Below are 18,125 nucleotides of genomic sequence, written 5' to 3'. Positions count from 1 at the left end.
ATTAACATGACTGGGTATAAAAAGAGCATCTTGGAGTGGCAGCGGCTCTCAGAAGTAAAGATGGGAAGAGGATCACCAATCCCCCTAATTCTGCACCGACAAATAGCGGAGCAATATCAGAAAGGAGTTCGACAGTGTAAAATTGCAAAGAGTTTGAACATATCATCATCTACAGTGCATAATATCATCAAAAGATTCAGAGAATCTGGAAGAATCTCTGTGCGTAAGGGTCAAGGCCAGAAAACCATACTGGGTGCCCGTGATCTTCGGGCCCTTAGACGGCACTGCATCGCATACAGGCATGCTTCTGTATTGGAAATCACAAAATGGGCTCAGGAATATTTCCAGAGAACATTATCTGTGAACACAATTCACCGTGCCATCCGCCGTTGCCAGCTAAAACTCTATAGTTCAAAGAAGAAGTCGTATCTAAACATGATCCAGAAGCGCAGACGTCTTCTCTGGGCCAAGGCTCATTTAAAATGGACTGTGGCAAAGTGGAAAACTGTTCTGTGGTCAGACGAATCAAAATTTGAAGTTCTTTATGGAAATCAGGGACGCCGTGTCATTCGGACTAAAGAGGAGAAGGACGACCCAAGTTGTTGTCAGCGCTCAGTTCAGAAGCCTGCATCTCTGATGGTATGGGGTTGCATTAGTGCGTGTGGCATGGGCAGCTTACACATCTGGAAAGACACCATCAATGCTGAAAGGTATATCCAGGTTCTAGAGCAACATATGCTCCCATCCAGATGACGTCTCTTTCAGGGAAGACCTTGCATTTTCCAAGATGACAATGCCAAACCACATACTGCATCAATTACAGCATCATGGCTGCGTAGAAGAAGGGTCCGGGTACTGAACTGGCCAGCCTGCAGTCCAGATCTTTCACCCATAGAAAACATTTGGTTCATCATAAAACGGAAGATACGACAAAAAAGACCTAAGACAGTTGAGCAGCTAGAATCCTACATTAGACAAGAATGGGTTAACATTCCTATCCCTAAACTTGAGCAACTTGTCTCCTCAGTCCCCAGACGTTTACAGACTGTTGTAAAGAGAAAAGGGGATGTCTCACAGTGGGAAACATGGCCTTGTCCCAACTTTTTTGAGATGTGTTGTTGTCATGAAATTTAAAAATCACCTAATTTTTCTCTTTAAATGATACATTTTCTCAGTTTAAACATTTGATATGTCATCTATGGTCTATTTTGAACTTCCACATCATTGCATTCCGTTTTTATTTACAATTTGTACTTTGTCCCAACTTTTTTGGAATCGGGGTTGTATTATAGACTCATTACACATAAACTAAAATGTTTCAAGCATTTTTCTATTTTAATTTTAATCAGTATGGCATACAGTACAAAAACACAAAAAAACCCATCTCAAAATATTAGAATATTTCATTTCAAGTTTGAGTAAAACAGTATGAACACAGTGTATCTCTCGGTCTAGTTCAGTACACACAACCACAATCATGGGGAAGACTGCTGACTTGACTGTTGTCCAGAAGATGATCACTGATGCCCTCCACAAGGAGGGTAAGCCACAAAAGGTCATTGCTGAAAAGGGTGGCTGGAAAAGGTGCACAAGCAACAGGGATGGCCGCAGTCTTGAGAGGATTGTCAAGAAAAGTTGATTCAAGAACTTGGGAGAGCTTCACAAGGAGTGGACTGAGGCTGGTGTCAGTGTATCAAGACCCATCACGAACAGACATCTTCAAGAAAGGGGATACAACTTTCGCATTCCTAATATCAAGCTACTCCTGAGCCAGAGACAATGTCAGAAGTGTCTTATCTGGGCTAAGGAGAGAAAGAAATGGACTGTTGCTCAGTGGTCCAAAGTCCTCTTTTCAGATGAAAGTACATTTTGCATTTAATTTGGAAATCACGGTTCTAGAGTCTGGAGGAAGAGTGGAGAGGCACAGAATTCAAGGTGTTTGAAGCCCAGTGTGAAGTTTCCACAGTCTGTGATGATTTGGGGTGCCATGTCATCTGCTGGTGTTGGCCCACTGTATTTTATCAAGTCCAAAGTCAACACAGCCATCTATTAGAGCACTTCAGGCTTCCATCTGCTGACGAGCTTTTTGGAGATGCTGATTTCCTTTTCCAGCAGGACTTACCTGTAGCACCTACCCACAGTGCCAAAACTACTACCAAATGGTTTGCTGACCATGATATTACTGTGTTTGATTGGCCAGCCAACTTGCCTGACCTGAACCCCAGAGATAATCTATGGGGTATTGTCAAGAGGAAGACGAGAAACACCCGACCCAAAAATACAGATACGCTGAAGGCCACTATCAAAGCAACCTGGGCTTCAATAACACCTCAGCAGTGCCACAGACTGATCACCTCCATGCCACACCGCACTGATACAGTAATTCATGGTAAAGGAGCCCCAACCAAGTATTGAGTGTGTAAATGAATATACTTTTCAGAAGTTGGACATTTCTGTATTGTAAATCCTTTTTTTGATTGCTCTTAGGGAATATTCTAATAATTTGAGATACTGGATTTCTGATTTTCATGAGCTATAAGCCATAATCATCAAAATTGAAACAAAAAAGGCTTTAAATATTTCACTTTACATGTAATGAATATAGAATATATGAAAGTTTACCTTTTTGAATTAAATTATGAAAAAAAGGAACTTTTTCATGGTACTCTAATTTTTTGAGATACACTAGTATATTAGACACGTTTTTAAATGTTTATCCATAACATTCACCGTACAAGTGCATGTGTAAGCTGTTACGAGAGAAATGATCTATTAGAACGAGAGCATTATTATAAATCTGTGATCTGCCTTGCAGCAGGAAATACTGTGTATACACAGCTAGTATCAAGTCTTTTAAGAGCTTGCCCACCATCTTGCAATGACTAATTCAATTTTTATTATTTTTTTTTAAACTGAGCAGTTGAACATCTCTGCTTCGCAACTCCGTGTTCCTGCACAAAGTTCATGAAGGACACTCAACAGAAATCCTCCTTTGACAGTCTTAATGCTCGCGTCATCGCACAGTGTCGTCTGTGCGTCAGAGAAGAGCTCTTCAGTCCAGAATAATAACCAAGCGCTACTGCCAGTGAACGCGTGGCCTGACGATTTAATCAAAAAATAATTGGCAATTTGGTGAGATGTGGTTTCAAGCCAATGTTGCGAATAATGTTTCTTTCTGCATGGTAATTTTTGCTCTCATTTCTCCAAACAGGTTTTTTTGAATTGTCGAGAAAGAACACCACAGCTTTGTAGTATATTACAATAATTATTTATTAACAAAAACAAAATTAAATTACACTCCGTTACACGCACAATTGTTCAAACTGTTCCATTACACTGACGCAACATCTCTGAGAAATACAAATGCAAATATAAACGTTGAAAAAGCTGTACAAGTGTGATGTAAAGCGTGATCAATGTTCTGAACTGTAGAAAATGTATGAATATGGACATTTGTACAAACTGGCTTCGTCACTGCTCTTATAGGGACTATGAAGGAGGGTCGTCTCCGTGAATCGCCTTATATTTGGCCATTTCTTCAGGAAAAACCTTCCCCAGCTCAGCGATGAGGAGACTTTTAAACTTCTGTAAAGAAATGCATTGCAAAGACAATACGTCAATCCTCAACCTGTGTACAAGTTTATTTTTATCGCGCTTTTAACAATATTGTCGCAAAGCAGCTTGACAGAATTTTCGTGACTTTAAACATGAGCAAATTTTAACCCTGGTCTATCCCCAATGAGCAAGCCTGTGGCGACTGCGGCAAGGAAAAACTCCCTCAGACGACATGAGGGAGAAACCTCGAGAGGAACCCATCCTCATTTGGGTGAATTATATCTGACTTGAACTTTTAATCAATCATTCGGTTTTAAGTGAAAGTGTTGCCTCACCGTCATGGTGTCGATCTTCCCTTTCACCTGTTCATTTTTAGCCAAGGCTCGCTCCAAACACTCTTTCGTATAAAGCTGAGGATTGCGGCCCTGATCGATGTATCTGAGGGGAAGAAAAAAAAAAAGATCAACTGTGAGCTCCTGCTCACTTACGTATCCCCCCGCCGCTCTCGCTTATATCAGAATGCAAGCAATCGAAGGAATAGGACACTTATTATGAATGCTGACTTCAACAAATAATTAACCCTGAAACGAGTAAGTAAAGAGCCGTGTCTCTCCCCAGGGATTTCAAATAGCATCCTGGTTAACTGGCATTTTGAAATAGCATTTTGCTTCTTGAAATAGCGTCAAAATCCATGCTACATGTTTCATAAATACACTCAGTCAGTAAACAGGAAGTTGATGTGTGACAGACCTGAAAATGGTACACACGGTATCGAACCCCAAGCTGAAGCTCGGTACCAAATATCAAGCAGTTGTGATTTGTAGTTGCTGAGAAAAGTGTTATGGAAATTTTGTAAATCCACGCTATATGTGTGTTTCGTAAATACATTCAGTTGGTAAACAGGAAATTGACGTGCGACAGACCTGAAAAATGGTATACACTAGGGCTGTAACGATACACCCAACTCACGATTCGATTCGTATCGCGATTTTTGACCCACGATTCGATACACCCACGATTTTTTTTTAAATGTTTTTTTAAAGTAGTAAATTTGACTTATTAACATTTACTTACTTACATTAACTATTTAATAACAAATAATTCAGACCACTGCAGAGAATGAGTAATATGTATGCAAAAATGAACAAATGTATATCCAAAGATTGTTTTATTTCTCAAAATAATACTGTTGAGCCGGAAGCTCTGTTTTTTTCGGTTCTGAAAAAGTCATTTTTCCAAATCGTGTAAATCCGTTAAGATTTTTTTTTGGGGGGGTGGCTCTCTCACTGTCTCACTCTCATAGGGCCAATGATTTTCTGTGATCGCGGAAAACAGATGGAAATTACGGAATTTTTATGGTGAAACATTGCTCGCGTGTCAAAATGTAACTGCCGCAGAAGGCTTCCACCCAAGCAGACATGCCTTCAGTGTTGCCAGATATTGCTAACGTTTTCCACCCCAAAATATGTTCAAAACCAGCCAAAAAGCACCTAAACCTGCCCAATCTGGCAACACTGCATGCCTTTCCGGTCAGGTGATTGTGATTGGCTTGTGGCACACCTAGCCAGCCAATGAGCTGCTTGTTTACAGATTCGCTCCCCGCGTCGCAACCAGAATGGCGACCGCTTAAAAGAAACGAATGCTCTGCCAGTGGCGAGTGTGGACGTTGCGTGACTCGCAGAAGATTGTCGCAGGTCGGCGAAAAAACAACTTACTAATAGATATAAAAAAATAAAAGTTATTTAAGTAAGTTTAAAATGTAATTTAAATAAAAAGTAAAGTATTCATAAACTGAAGTTTGGAAGCGCCTCTGTTTTTGGGCTGAGGAGAAGTTTGAAAGGGTGTACCGCGATTCTGCCTTCTTGTATCGCGATACGGATCGTGGCTCTGCGTATCGCGATTTCGATTCGCATATTGTTACAGCCCTAGTATACACGGTATAGAACCCCAACCTGAAGTTTGGTCCCAATTAGCTATGATTTGTGGTTGCTGAGGGGGAAAAAAAAGGTGTTTTGGATGGATGGAGATACAGATGGGCGGAGGTAAACCAGTATTACTAATTGTTGGTTAACTGTTGGTTCTGCACCGTCTTTCAATCCGGGCTTATAGCCAACGCTCCTCAACAGATCAGAGGTCTCGTACGAGTCTTCAGTAAAATGTGCAGAGCAGAGGAGAGACCACTTCGTAGGCGCCCGATGTGCCCGTGAACTTCTCGCAAACCGCGTCCAAATCTTTGCAGTTTGAACATTCTTGGGCCACGAATGCAACGTAAATCCACCTTCTGTCGTGTTGCTGCACCGGCCAGCAACACATCTACGTGGCATGGCGATAAATTAGCTCAAAATGGAGGATCGGAGTTGCAGTCAGCTCTGTGTTTTAGTGTAGCGGAAATGGCAATGAGACCGATAGACTTCCTGCGGTAACGTTACGGACGTCAAGGTCATTCACTCAGACCGCTGCCTATATAAATCATTTTAATCATAAAATTACCATATTAGATTTATTGTTAACGCTTAAAACTATTCCTGTGCCATTCTTGAGGTCTCAAGGCATTTATAAACAAAAAGTGAGGCCACGGTTCTGCGTATACGCTTTAAAGTCGTGATAAAACCTTTATCATTTTTGTTGCCCTTGTTAAACAAACATTGCTGGGTTTTGAGACACAAAAATGAAGGAAAGACTCGACCAGGCCTGCAGCAGTGCGAGGACGTTTCCACAATCTGCACCCTGATTGATTGAATGTGTTCCTTTCACGGATGAAATATTGGAAAAATCAAACCTGCTTTGGAAGAAATAAAGATTGCTTTTTCACACACTAAAGCCTCGGTCACAACCGGCCGTACGTGCTCCTACGGCCGGTCTACGTGCAAAAAACGCAAGAAACGCACGGAGGGCGCGCGTGTGACATGCTGATTTTCGAGCCGCAGACCGGCCGCAGAGGTTCTTTGTCATGTCAAACAAACTCCACGGGCGCTTACGTTTTTTTCAGGTTGCAAGACAAACGTACAGCCAACGTGCATCTTTCTCCACGAACAAAAAAAACGCAGCGATTTGGGAGACGCCAAAAATCTCACGGCCAAAAAATCGTACGTCCGGTTGTGACCTAGGCTTAACGTTCATCTTTAATGTCAGAGTGTTCATTTATGGGATAGTCGTCAAAGTCATAACGACAAACTGCGCTGTGTGGGTAAAGACTTTCACTCACTCGAATGCCTCCAAAGGTACGTGGATGTCGTTAAGCTGTTGCCGGCACTTCTCAATATCTTGCAGTCCTGTGATCATCAGATTTCTGAAGAAGAAAAGGGAAAAAAAAAAAAAAAAAAGTGTACACACACACACACACACACACACACCAGCCCAGTTATTTTTAAGAGGATTAAACAGTAGGCCTCCGTTTCGCTCATCATGCTGCCTGGAATTAATTCATAAATGTGCCAACACTGAATTTTTCGCACCACATCTGGTGGCTTTTTAAATCCATTTTAACAACTTTTTTTTTTTTTAAATAAAGAGCCTTGAGACAAATCTAATGCCCTTTTCAGCAAGTGACTGTCCTGGGTGTACAAGTTCTCAGCACTAATCATTGATCATCACTGATCAGCCTCGTTCCAACTGACCAATTAACAATTTTTTGTCTTTATTCACTAGATAAAAAAAAAACATATCAAGTATAACAATATTACTGACAGAATGCCTAAATGTAAAACCTGATCGAAAAACCTACATCAACTTATACTTAAAAATTCATCTATTAAACAAACTATTCCTAAAACGCTGTGCTTATTCTACGCATAACGCTGGATCTGCTCCTTAAGCGTGCAGAAGATTCCTTTACCTTAGGCAGCAAGCTGAATAGTGGATGATCTGTGACATTAAACTTATTAAACAGTCGATGGTCACGTTTTTCAAGGAGACTAAAAATATCGACGCGAGCTGAAATACAGCGCCGTTTAAAACATCTAGTTAAAAACTGTTGTATAATTGTAAGATCAGACTGACTAGCAGCAATCACCGGTAGACTGTAAAGTAATTTAGAAAGAACAATGAAATTAAAAACGTGATCTATTTCCAATAGGCCATTTGCAGGAATTGGTCACGTGTCAGGAATTGTCCACGTGGGCAAGCTAAGGGCAGTATCTCACTGGGCTGCGACAGCTTGCGAACGTCATTCGCGAGAGAGTTTCAAAAGTGTCTTGAAACGTTCGCGGGGCTTCTCAATTTCCTCGCACGAGTCGCAAAGTGTCGCTCCTTCGTCGCTGAAATTTTGAACATGTTCAAAAAATTCGTGCGACAAAATTTCTCTCAAAATAGCCGCAAATGTGTCGCTGGTGTCGCAAAGCTGTCGCGAACCCTTCTCAAGTTGGTTTCCGTGAGACAGGAAGTGCGAGTGTATCTCACTGGGCTGTGACTAGTTGGAGACACAACAATTGCGGTAAAATATGCGAATATCAATTCAGTGTGATTCCAAGTGAAAATTGTCGCTAATTTGCATATTTTATCGCAATTGTTGTGTCTCCAACTAGTCGCAGGCTGTCGCGGCCCAGTGAGATACTGGCTTAACTTGACATTCCTTGACAACCATAAGAGTTTGACTGGCGATGCAAAGCAATCCATTTCTAGAATAGCTGGTTTTACCTTTTCTACTGTCTTTTTTTTTTTTACCAGAATTTTCGTGTGTACTTGGAAAAAGTTTGTGGTTTTAACTTCTTTCGTAAGTTAAAGCGACTCATTGGCCGTAAAAGAGAGATTTTTGGACTCAAGTTGCGCTACGTTCACACTGCAAGGCTTAATGCTCAATTCCGATTTTTTTGTGAAATCCGATTTTTTTGTGAGGTCGTTCACATTAACAAATATATGCGACTTGTATGTGATCCTCAGTATGAACGAAAAGCGACCTAAAAGTGTTCCACATGCGCATTGCAGGATACGACGACGTCACACGCAGTGAGCATGGCCAGTGTTTACGGAAGTAAAACCGCCCGGTTGCGGTATGACCCATCCAATCTAGCTTGAATAGCTGTATCCCCCCAAATGGAAATCAGCTCCCTAACCTCTGCGTCCTTCCATTGAGAAGATTCAGAACCTTCACAGCCCGAAGCGTCCCTCGCATTGATGTCATGCGCAGGGGCGCAGATACGTTTTTTGAACTGGGAGGGACAAAAAACTGGGGGGGGGGGAGACAAAGTTGCCAGCAAACCAACCCCAATATGCCTGTCAAACTTGTTGTTAGTAACCATAGCAACCAAGCTCGAGCCTGCAACCTGTGCAGTCTGCGCAGCTCAACCAACCGAATATCAGTCTTTGTTTTGTTTTATGTGAGTTGTTGCAACTATGTATGTACTGCTGTGCACCTCAATAAACCGAATGGTAATTAGTCTTTTGATTTTTCCGTGAGGTTTGCCTTATGCAAAGAAAGACAGCATAGACGTTTTTTCCTCCCTGTAAGTGGGGGGGACCGAACGAAGTGAATTTAAATCTGGGTGGGACGAATCCCACCCGTCCCACCCTTTATCTGCGCCCGTGATTATGCGCCATGTTGTTGTAACTTTTTTGAGAGACCCGCCGCCTACTTCAGCGCAGAATAGTGACGTTCGTGGCTTGTTGATGACGTGTAAGTCGGATGAATGCGACCTGGCGGTTCAGACTGAAGTCGCATATGAAAAGAGCGGATAGGAATCGGAATCAGGACCACATATCCAAACGGCCTGGGTCGGATTTGAAAAAATCGGATCTGTGTCGTTCATATTGTCAATAAAAGATCGGATACAGGTCACATATGGGCGAAAAGATCGGATTTGAGTCACTTCAGCCTGCAGTGTGAACGTAGCCCTGGTCGCCACCGAAATAAATTCACGTGCGAAATGGCGGATTTCTCAGGTATGTTTATAACTTAGAATTTCTCCTTTTCTACCTTTATCATTCGCTTAATGTGTGAAGATTCTTGAAAATAAATACAGATAGATAAATACAGATATATCTGTAGATGTGTTTTTAGCCGATAAGAAGCAGATTTTATTCCCCAATGATTCGTTTTAACTTATGACAGAAGTTAAAACCACAAACTTTTTCCAAGTACACATGAAAATTCAGGTAAAAACAAACAAACAAAAAAACAGCTATTATAGAAATGGATTGCTTCGCATCGCCAGTCAAACTCTTATGGTTGTCAAAGAATGTCAAGTTAGCTTGCCCACCACGGGCTTGTTGCTACGGGGAAAACTGACACGTGACCAATTCCTGCAAATTACCTATTGCGAGTATTCTTCCTTAAGCCTCGGTCACAACCATCCGTACGTGCTACTACGGCCGGTCAACGTGCAAAAAACGCAAGAAACGCATGGAGGGCGCATGTGTGACGGGCTGATTTTCGAGCCGTAGACTGGCCACAGAGGTTCATTGTCATGTTAAACAAACTCTACAGGCGCTTATGTTGTTTTCAGGTTGCAAGACAAACTTACGGCCAACATGCGTCTTTCTCCACGAACAAAAAAAAAACGCAGTGATTTGGGAAACGCCAAAAATCTTCGTACGTCCGGTTGTGACCTAAGCTTTACGAAGGCTTCTAATCATAAATAGACACTTACTGGCTTCACAGAGCCGAGTCTTAACGTGCAAACTAAATTTGTAGTTAGCCTGCAAAGTTAGCCCGAATATAGTTATACTATCGTGTTGCTTTATGTTCTATATCGCAGGATACACGTTATCGTCACCCCTCTTACACATAATCAGCTCTTTACATTTCTGTCTATTACAGTTCATGCCATTTTCTATTGTCCAGTCTATGAATTGCTTAAGCGCATCCGAAGATTGATCGGGCAAATCTCTAGAAACGGTAACTAGAATGGGAGAATCATCCGTGTACTTAGTTAGTGAAAAATGCTGTCCAACTAACTCGAGATCATTCAAAAACACATTAAACAAATAAGGGCCACTGACGCTGCCCTGCATTGTTCCTTTGTTCACTATTTTCCAATCACACACAATTTCAGTGCACACTACCCTTTGTTTTCTATCTTCTAAAAAGCTTAAACCATAAACGGATTGAGAGGGCTGCCCCGTAACTTACCTGCGAGTATGCTACGCTTGACACTATCGAATGCTTTAGAGAAATCTATAGCAAAGAGTCTCACTGCCTGTGTTTTCTTTCTTATCTCGAGCAAAGGTGAAGTGAATATCGGTGAATAATAACCGAGATGAACTGGAGGTTATTATTCACCGATATTCACTGAGCCTGAGGTGGAGATATATATGGGTCCGTCTCAGAAACTGGTCTCTCATTTGGGACATTATGGTCAAAAAATTAATTTTCTATTTTTACTATTTTTTTTTTTTTTGCATTTACCTAACACTCAAGGTTTCTTTTGTCATGTTTAATAAGAATAAAGAGAGTATCTTGCTTTATCTGGCCGCCACTGTGGAAATATTTTTTTTGATTACAATTCAAATGCTTTTGTAAAATTGATTTCCATATAAAATAACTCCATCATGAAGAATTAAAGCCCCTCCTTCACAGATGAGTGAAAATATTGAATAAATTTCCTCTTTTTGATTGCTTGGGTTAAAAATGCCAAGTTATGATGACTGAATTGATTTATTCACTTAAATATGAATAATATGATACATTTTGGGTATTTGATATGGCAAAATAGGACATAATGGAAAAATCAAGAACACACCGGAAAGATGAGAATAACGGCGGTGGTAAAAGAACAGCGACTGTACCGGCTGAAGGTCGCGCGGGTCTCTGCTGCGGCGCGCGAGCAACGGGACATCACTACCGCACCGGACAGAGCGTGAGGCAGGGGCGGGGCAAAATGACTGGCCGGAGATTCTATCAAAAGTTCGATCTAAATTGACCGTGGTTGCAAAATATTGGCCAAAAATACGCAAACACTACGAAATATGAAAGTAAGATGAAAAAGAAACATTCTATTGCCTTATACTGCAAGACTAAAACAAAATAAAACTGTCAAAACTCACCTTTTCAGTGATAACGTCCCAACAGATCACCCGCGTAACAGAAAGACCGCAAATGGAAGCACGATCAACTTCTAACTGTTGGAGTGGAAAATTCCATTCTACACATGCAAATTGTTAATGTGTGTCCTTCCCCGCACACAAATAACACGCTACGGTAAAAAATAGACCACAACTCATTTTATAGCTCAGAAATTCATACAAGACCAGCTACCATCGTAACATATTCTGTAAGAAACATATTCTATACCTAACTTTCAGCTTTCGTTTAAAAAACAAAATCGCAGATTTATAACTAAATTTTTATATGGCGTAGTGATTTTAAGTTACTACTTTTGGTGAGGTCGTGACCTCGACCCTGAGGCTTTCCGTTTAGATCAAAACACACGATCGTATTGGTTTTGCGGAAAATGGAGTTACAACGGTGATGAAATAATTTGCATGATGTTTTATTACGGTTATGATTATTCTGTGAGCGCACCAATCCTTAGGTGTATAAAGTTACAACTTAAAATACAATTAGTGATAACTGTAGACTTTTCAGTGGACTACAACCTTTTCAAGGGAATGCGATGTCGTCGAACGTTTATCATGTCCCAGATCAAGCCGCCATTTTTCCACAAATTTGCAGAATTTTTGCCAAATTCTGAATAGAGTATTCACATCAAAGATTTAGTTTTATCTGTTTTATTTCTTTCAGCATTTTATTTCAAATTAAAACCAACATCACCAGTCAAAACCGTATAGTTTATTGACTGAGAGTATATTTAGTGGGGGACCCCCACAGTACCCAGTTTCTGAGACAGACCCATTATTTATATATCATATTAAAAAATTATTTAAAATTTCAAAAGCGGCATAAAGGCACGTGTCACTTATCTACGCCGAGTCACATAATCGTTTATTTTGAAATCGATAAAATAAATCACAGTCCCACCTTACCTTTGAATAGTTTTAGACCAAACTTCGTAGCATCTTTAGTGCTTTTATTTTAGGAACAGCGTTTTCTTTCATCGTTTGTAATTCTTCCTCACTTACAGTGACGACGTGATTGGCCGCTATTTTTCCAAGTCGCTCGAGGTGATTATCGAGAAATAGCCTGAATTTCTCGACCAATCAGCGCGCACGATTTCCTATAATCACCTCCGTATTTATACTAAATCACTGATCACTGTATTTCCCACACACGCATACTTAGCTCTCAATTTTAAACTCTCTCCTTGGCTAGATCAACAAATAACAAAAGCCAATTACGTCATGTTTCTGACTGCTCACTACCGCTTCTTGTGTTCTTGACAGAAATGACAGAGTTTTGTAAATAAATAAAAACAGTGATGCCATGACCAAAGGCTTCTTTTTTTTTCCTTAGAAGGAATAAGCTGCTATGTGTTGTTTACTAATCATCTTAAACTACTCAAAATGTCCTCAGAAAATCTTCCTCCTTTCTGTTTTAATACGCAAACGATCGCGACGACTTAAATACACCGCTTACAAAATACGGACGAGTCACGGAAAATAAAAAATAATATAAAGTGCAGATCTTTTATTCACGGATAGGTGATCTTTTCCGTGAAATATCAAAAGTTAATTAATCAAGTCAACATAAATATTTATGAACTTCGGTTGGCCAAACATTTAATTGTTTTTAGACTTCTTAATTTGTTTTATCCGTGATGCATCATCTGTATGAAATCTGTAATGTACTGAAACGTGACCAATCCGTAAATTACTAGCATCCGCGAGGCATCCGTATTAAAATCTGTAACCACTCTGTACTGTATGTCCTTTTTTATTATAATTTACCCGTGACCATCTGCTACCCAATCCTTACTTTCTACATCAGTCTTTGGGTGAAACACGTAAACTTCACCCCTTTCTGACAAAAATGGCATTTCAGAACTGTGTTCTCTGTATCTTATTAGACGTTCCACATCTCTTATCGAAAGACTCGTCTGCCAATTAGCGAGTATTGGCTCGACTTTATCTGGCGCTTCTATCTCCATCATGTAGCTACCATTGGCAGAAAACATCACCATGGAGACAATCTTTGTGACGTCCGTGTCAATTTTACATAGACTTGTAGCAACGTCCATAAAATCAACCGTCTGTGACCAGCGATGGGAATAACGGCGTTAGAATAAACGGCGTTACTAACGGCGTTACTTTTTTTAGTAACGAGTAATCTAACTAATTACTTTTTACATCGTTATAACGCCGTTCCCGTTACTTACAATAAAATACTATGCGTTATTTTATTAAAGCTGTTCTCATCTGGCACGCTGCTCGTTCAGCCTTTCTTTACTCTGCTTTAGTGTGGGGCGGGGAGATGCGAGACAACGGCACAGTAAGCCAATCAGAGTAGATTTGGACAACATATGTAGGTAGGCCACGCCTACTGCACTACTGCGCGCTCTTTCAATCGGAAGACCCAGCGATGGCGAGCGGTCAGCCCAGCACTGCGCTTTCACACTGGAAATACAGCCATTACTTTTCATTACTTGAAATAAAAGGCAAGAGTGTCTACGTGCAATGCACATTATGTCGAGGAACAAAACGTTTGTCCTCATCAGTGGCCAGTAATTAGTAACATAATTTTAATAACTGCAAAAATATATTACATTTGATAGATGTCTTATCTCACATTGTCCCACAAAAATATTAATATAGTGTAGATAACATTACTAATTGGTTCTGTTCAGTGTCCATTTCAGTCATTAAACACATTTAACATTCACTTTTATTATGATTACACTAATTGAATTTGATTTTTTTTGAGGGGGAACAAAATGTAACGGAATAATTACTTTCCCTGGTAATTAGTTACTTTTATGACAAAGTAACTCCGTTACTAACTCAGTTACTAACTCAGTTACTTTTTGGTAAAAGTAACTAGTAACTATAACTAATTACTTTTTGAAAGTAACGTGCCCAACACTGTCTGTGACACATCAGCCGTATGAAATCTGTAATATACCGAAACGTCTGTGAGCAATCTGTTAATTACTAGAGTGGTGGCTACAATTATCGACACCTTTTCAGATTTACCAATAAAAAACAATTTTACGAAGGTGAGTCTCAGTTACAACAGTTATTATTGGTTAATTAATCAACCGGAAGACCCGCCCCCCGATGTTGTCATCTGATGACACACCTGAGATGGATTCTTTTTTTTGAGGAAAACCCGGACGTTCTCATCGCAGGTAAGCATGGTGGAAAGATCACGGACATGCTTTTACTGATCAAATTCACTGATATTTCATGATCTCCTCGTCAAAACCTACTTTGTTTCTTACTCTTTCATTTAACAGCCGCCATTTTGTATCTAAATGCGCGTTTGAGAAGTCACATGCGTAAGGTGTCGATAATAGTGATCACTTTCACCGGTGTCCACCATTATCGACACCCTGTGGGATTAAGGGACATTTACAGCTGTTATGGATCGATCTTTGCGTAACATTGTTGAAGTAGATGAAGTGCTTTAAAACAATAAAAGTGCTGTGATTTATAATCTTTTTTGTTCTGATCCATAACAGAATGGAATGTTTATAGAGTATTTGGAATCCGACTGCAATAAACAGAATTGGAACAGAATTAAATTCCGAGCATATAAACAATTACATGCTTGAAATATTCAGATTTTTCGATTCCGTTCAGAAAATAATGTTTTTTTGCAGTTTGTTGTAAATATCGACCACATATTACAATATCAGGAGACATTTTATATTTTGGTTCGAGGAATGCCATGCGACCTTTGACCTGGATTTTCATGCGGTTACAATGGCAATTCCCCGTTGATATTTATTGGTAAACGACAAAACTAGAAATTAATACAAACAACAACGAATGATTAACAAAATGTGATCTACGAAAATACTTAGAAAGTGGAACAAAAAGATTTTCTGACGCAGGTTCAACATCAGTTCATTTGTTTACAAACATTAGAATTACTTCCTCATTTACATAAACACCGACATCGATATATTTATATAAAAGATAATTTGTACCAAATATAAGTCTACGTAAAACAAATTTTAAATAAAAACGATGTTTTGTTACCTTAATACCACACACCGATGATTTATTTATTTTTCAATAATTAATCATCTGGGTGTCGATAATTGTGGAACGGTGTTGATAACTGTGGCCAAAGGTGTCGATAATTGTGGAACGGTGTCTCGTGATCTGATACGCAAAATAATCAGGAATCAACTTGGTTTTTTTTTTCCAGTGGAAGTTTGAGTAATTATTCATGCACAATTTACATACTTGAAGTCTTTTCTACTTTTGCAACGGCCAAAAAATCGTTAAGGTGTCGATAATTGTAGCTGTCGCTCAAGCATCCATATTAAAATCCGTAACCACTCCTTATTTTTTTTTTCACGGTCTGGTTTCCATCAAATCGTGCACTCTGATTGGCTCGCGAGCGGTCCGAAATCCTATGATACGGACCCTGGTTACGGACCTTTGGCGACTCGCTCATTCACAACAACAAACATAGTAGCAATTTTTTGTCAACATGTATTTTTGCATTTCTCAGGAGAATAGCATTAATTTTACAGCATGGATAGCGATAACGACAGTGCTCACAGCGAAAGTGAGTTTTACTACCCTGAGGAAGAAGAAATAAAAGAAAACATTTCAGGAGAAAGCTAAAAACCTCTAACTGTTGCTAACGCCGAGCAAAAACATGGCTGAATCCTGAATGACTCCTATTTGTATAAATAGGGGACTACATAGGCGGCAAAATGTAGTTTTTTTCCTGCCATGGAAGTGCACTTGTATACCGAGGAGGAAGCCATTTGCATTACAGCCGTGAATGAGGATTCAAAATGGCGGCTCGGCTCGGTTTTCCCTTTCGGGCGCTCTCGTTTTCTGTCAGAATTTGGTAAATAAAAAAATAAATATATTATTTACCAGCTTAAGGTCGGTCTGTATGGTGAAATACTGTGACCTCGGCCTTGAATACTGACCTCGGCCCAGAGGGCCTCGCTCAGTACTTTCAAGACCTCGGTCACGGTATTTCACGATACGGACCTCCCAGCTGGTAAATAAATTTTTTTTTTTTTGCGGTCCAAATCCTGCACTCTGATTGGCTGGCGAGCGGGTCCGTATCCTACGGTACGGACCCCAGTTACGGACCTCTGGCGACTCGCTCGTTCACAACAACAACAAACAAAGTAGCATTTTTTGACAACATTTATCTTTTTTTTATAAGATTTATTTATAAGATTATCAAAAATCTTATAAATTTTTTCCAGCATTTCTCAGGAGAACAGCATTAATTTTACATCATGGATAGCGATAACGACAGTGTTCACAGCGAAAGCGAGTTTTACTACCCTGAGGAAGAAGAAATAAAAGAAAACATTTCAGGAGAAAGCTAAAAACCTCTAACTGTTGCTAACGCCGAGCAAAAACATGGCTGAATCCTGAATGACTCAATTTTGTATAAACAGGGGACTACATAGACGGCAAAATTTAGTTTTTTTCCTGCTATGGAAGTGCACTTGTATACCGAGGAGGAAGCAATTTGCATTACAGCCGTGAATGAGGATTCAAAATGGCGGCTCGGCTCGGTTTTCCTTTTCGGGCGCTCTCGTTTTCTGTTAGAATTTGGTAAAGAAAAAAATAAATATATTATTTATCAGCTTAAGGTCGGTCTGTATGGTGAAATACCGTGACCTCGGCCTTGAATACTGACCTCGGCCCAGAGGGCCTCGCTCAGTACTTTCAAGACCTCGGTCACGGTATTTCACCATACAGACCGACCTTAAGCTGGTAAATATAAAATATATATATTTTGTATCCTTTTTTAAAAATTATTTTCCCATAATCATAGTCCATGACCTATCCGCGTTTTGTCAACCACCACTTAAATATGCAAATTGGTTTATTGCGTCATCTGGCGACTTCTCGCGCTTTCCTTGAGCGTGCATCAGCTACTTCCCCCTGAACAGTGTTGCCATGACTGAAACAGTGTAATAGGAGTTTTACTATTCCTCATTTTACAGAGAAATTAGCCCAGATTAACCTGCCATTTTACACAAAGCCCCAAACCAGCTTCTTAACAGTCTGGATAATATCCTACTGACTGCAGCATGAATACAGAGATCTTTATTTTACACTATATTTATCATTATTATCAGGAATACAGATATATATATTTGTGATCCAGCCTTCCAAGGCTCTTCATCACAGCTTACAGTTTCTGATTGAGTCCTGTTTGGCTGCTCGGTTGAAAATCGCTGACGATGATTCCTAGCTGTCGGATATTTTCGATAAATTTCTCAAGATGCTCTTCAAGATTGTCAAACTTCTCCGCCATGTTGAAAACAAATACACATGGAGAAGAAATTAATTTAAAAAAAAAAAAAACCGAGTGGTTAAACAAGAAAAAAACCAGGGCCTGTTTGAGCTTCCTGGTGTTCCACTTTCCGACAGCGTACGAGCCAATCCCGGACCAGAACTCCGAGTTGTCCTGGTAACGGCAACAGGGTTAACGTAAAGCGTCTTGGATTATCGCAAAGTGTCGTCAGAACGAAAAAGCCACACAATGAGAGCAGATATCAGGGCTGAAAAGTGTTTTGTTTTTT

The 18,125-nt window shown here is 40.1% G+C and overlaps 1 protein-coding gene across 1 annotated transcript; it reads right to left on the bottom strand.

Moving 5' to 3' along the window:
* Nucleotides 1-3,245: 3,245 nt before the first annotated feature.
* On the bottom strand, nt 3,246-18,105 carry med10 (mediator complex subunit 10). The gene is made up of 4 exons (XM_060904689.1): nt 17,736-18,105; nt 6,761-6,844; nt 3,891-3,993; nt 3,246-3,585 (listed from the first exon to the last, which is right to left on the bottom strand). Exons 1-4 carry the CDS (start codon nt 17,855-17,857, stop codon nt 3,490-3,492), a joined length of 405 nt encoding a protein of 134 aa, XP_060760672.1. The 5' UTR covers nt 17,858-18,105; the 3' UTR covers nt 3,246-3,489.
* Nucleotides 18,106-18,125: the final 20 nt, after the last annotated feature.

Source organism: Neoarius graeffei, chromosome 22 (assembly GCF_027579695.1).
Source record: "Neoarius graeffei isolate fNeoGra1 chromosome 22, fNeoGra1.pri, whole genome shotgun sequence".
In the NCBI taxonomy this organism is placed as follows: Eukaryota; Metazoa; Chordata; class Actinopteri; order Siluriformes; family Ariidae; genus Neoarius; species Neoarius graeffei.
Note: the sequence above shows the minus strand (reverse complement) of the source record. Positions and strands in the feature narration are given on the sequence as shown.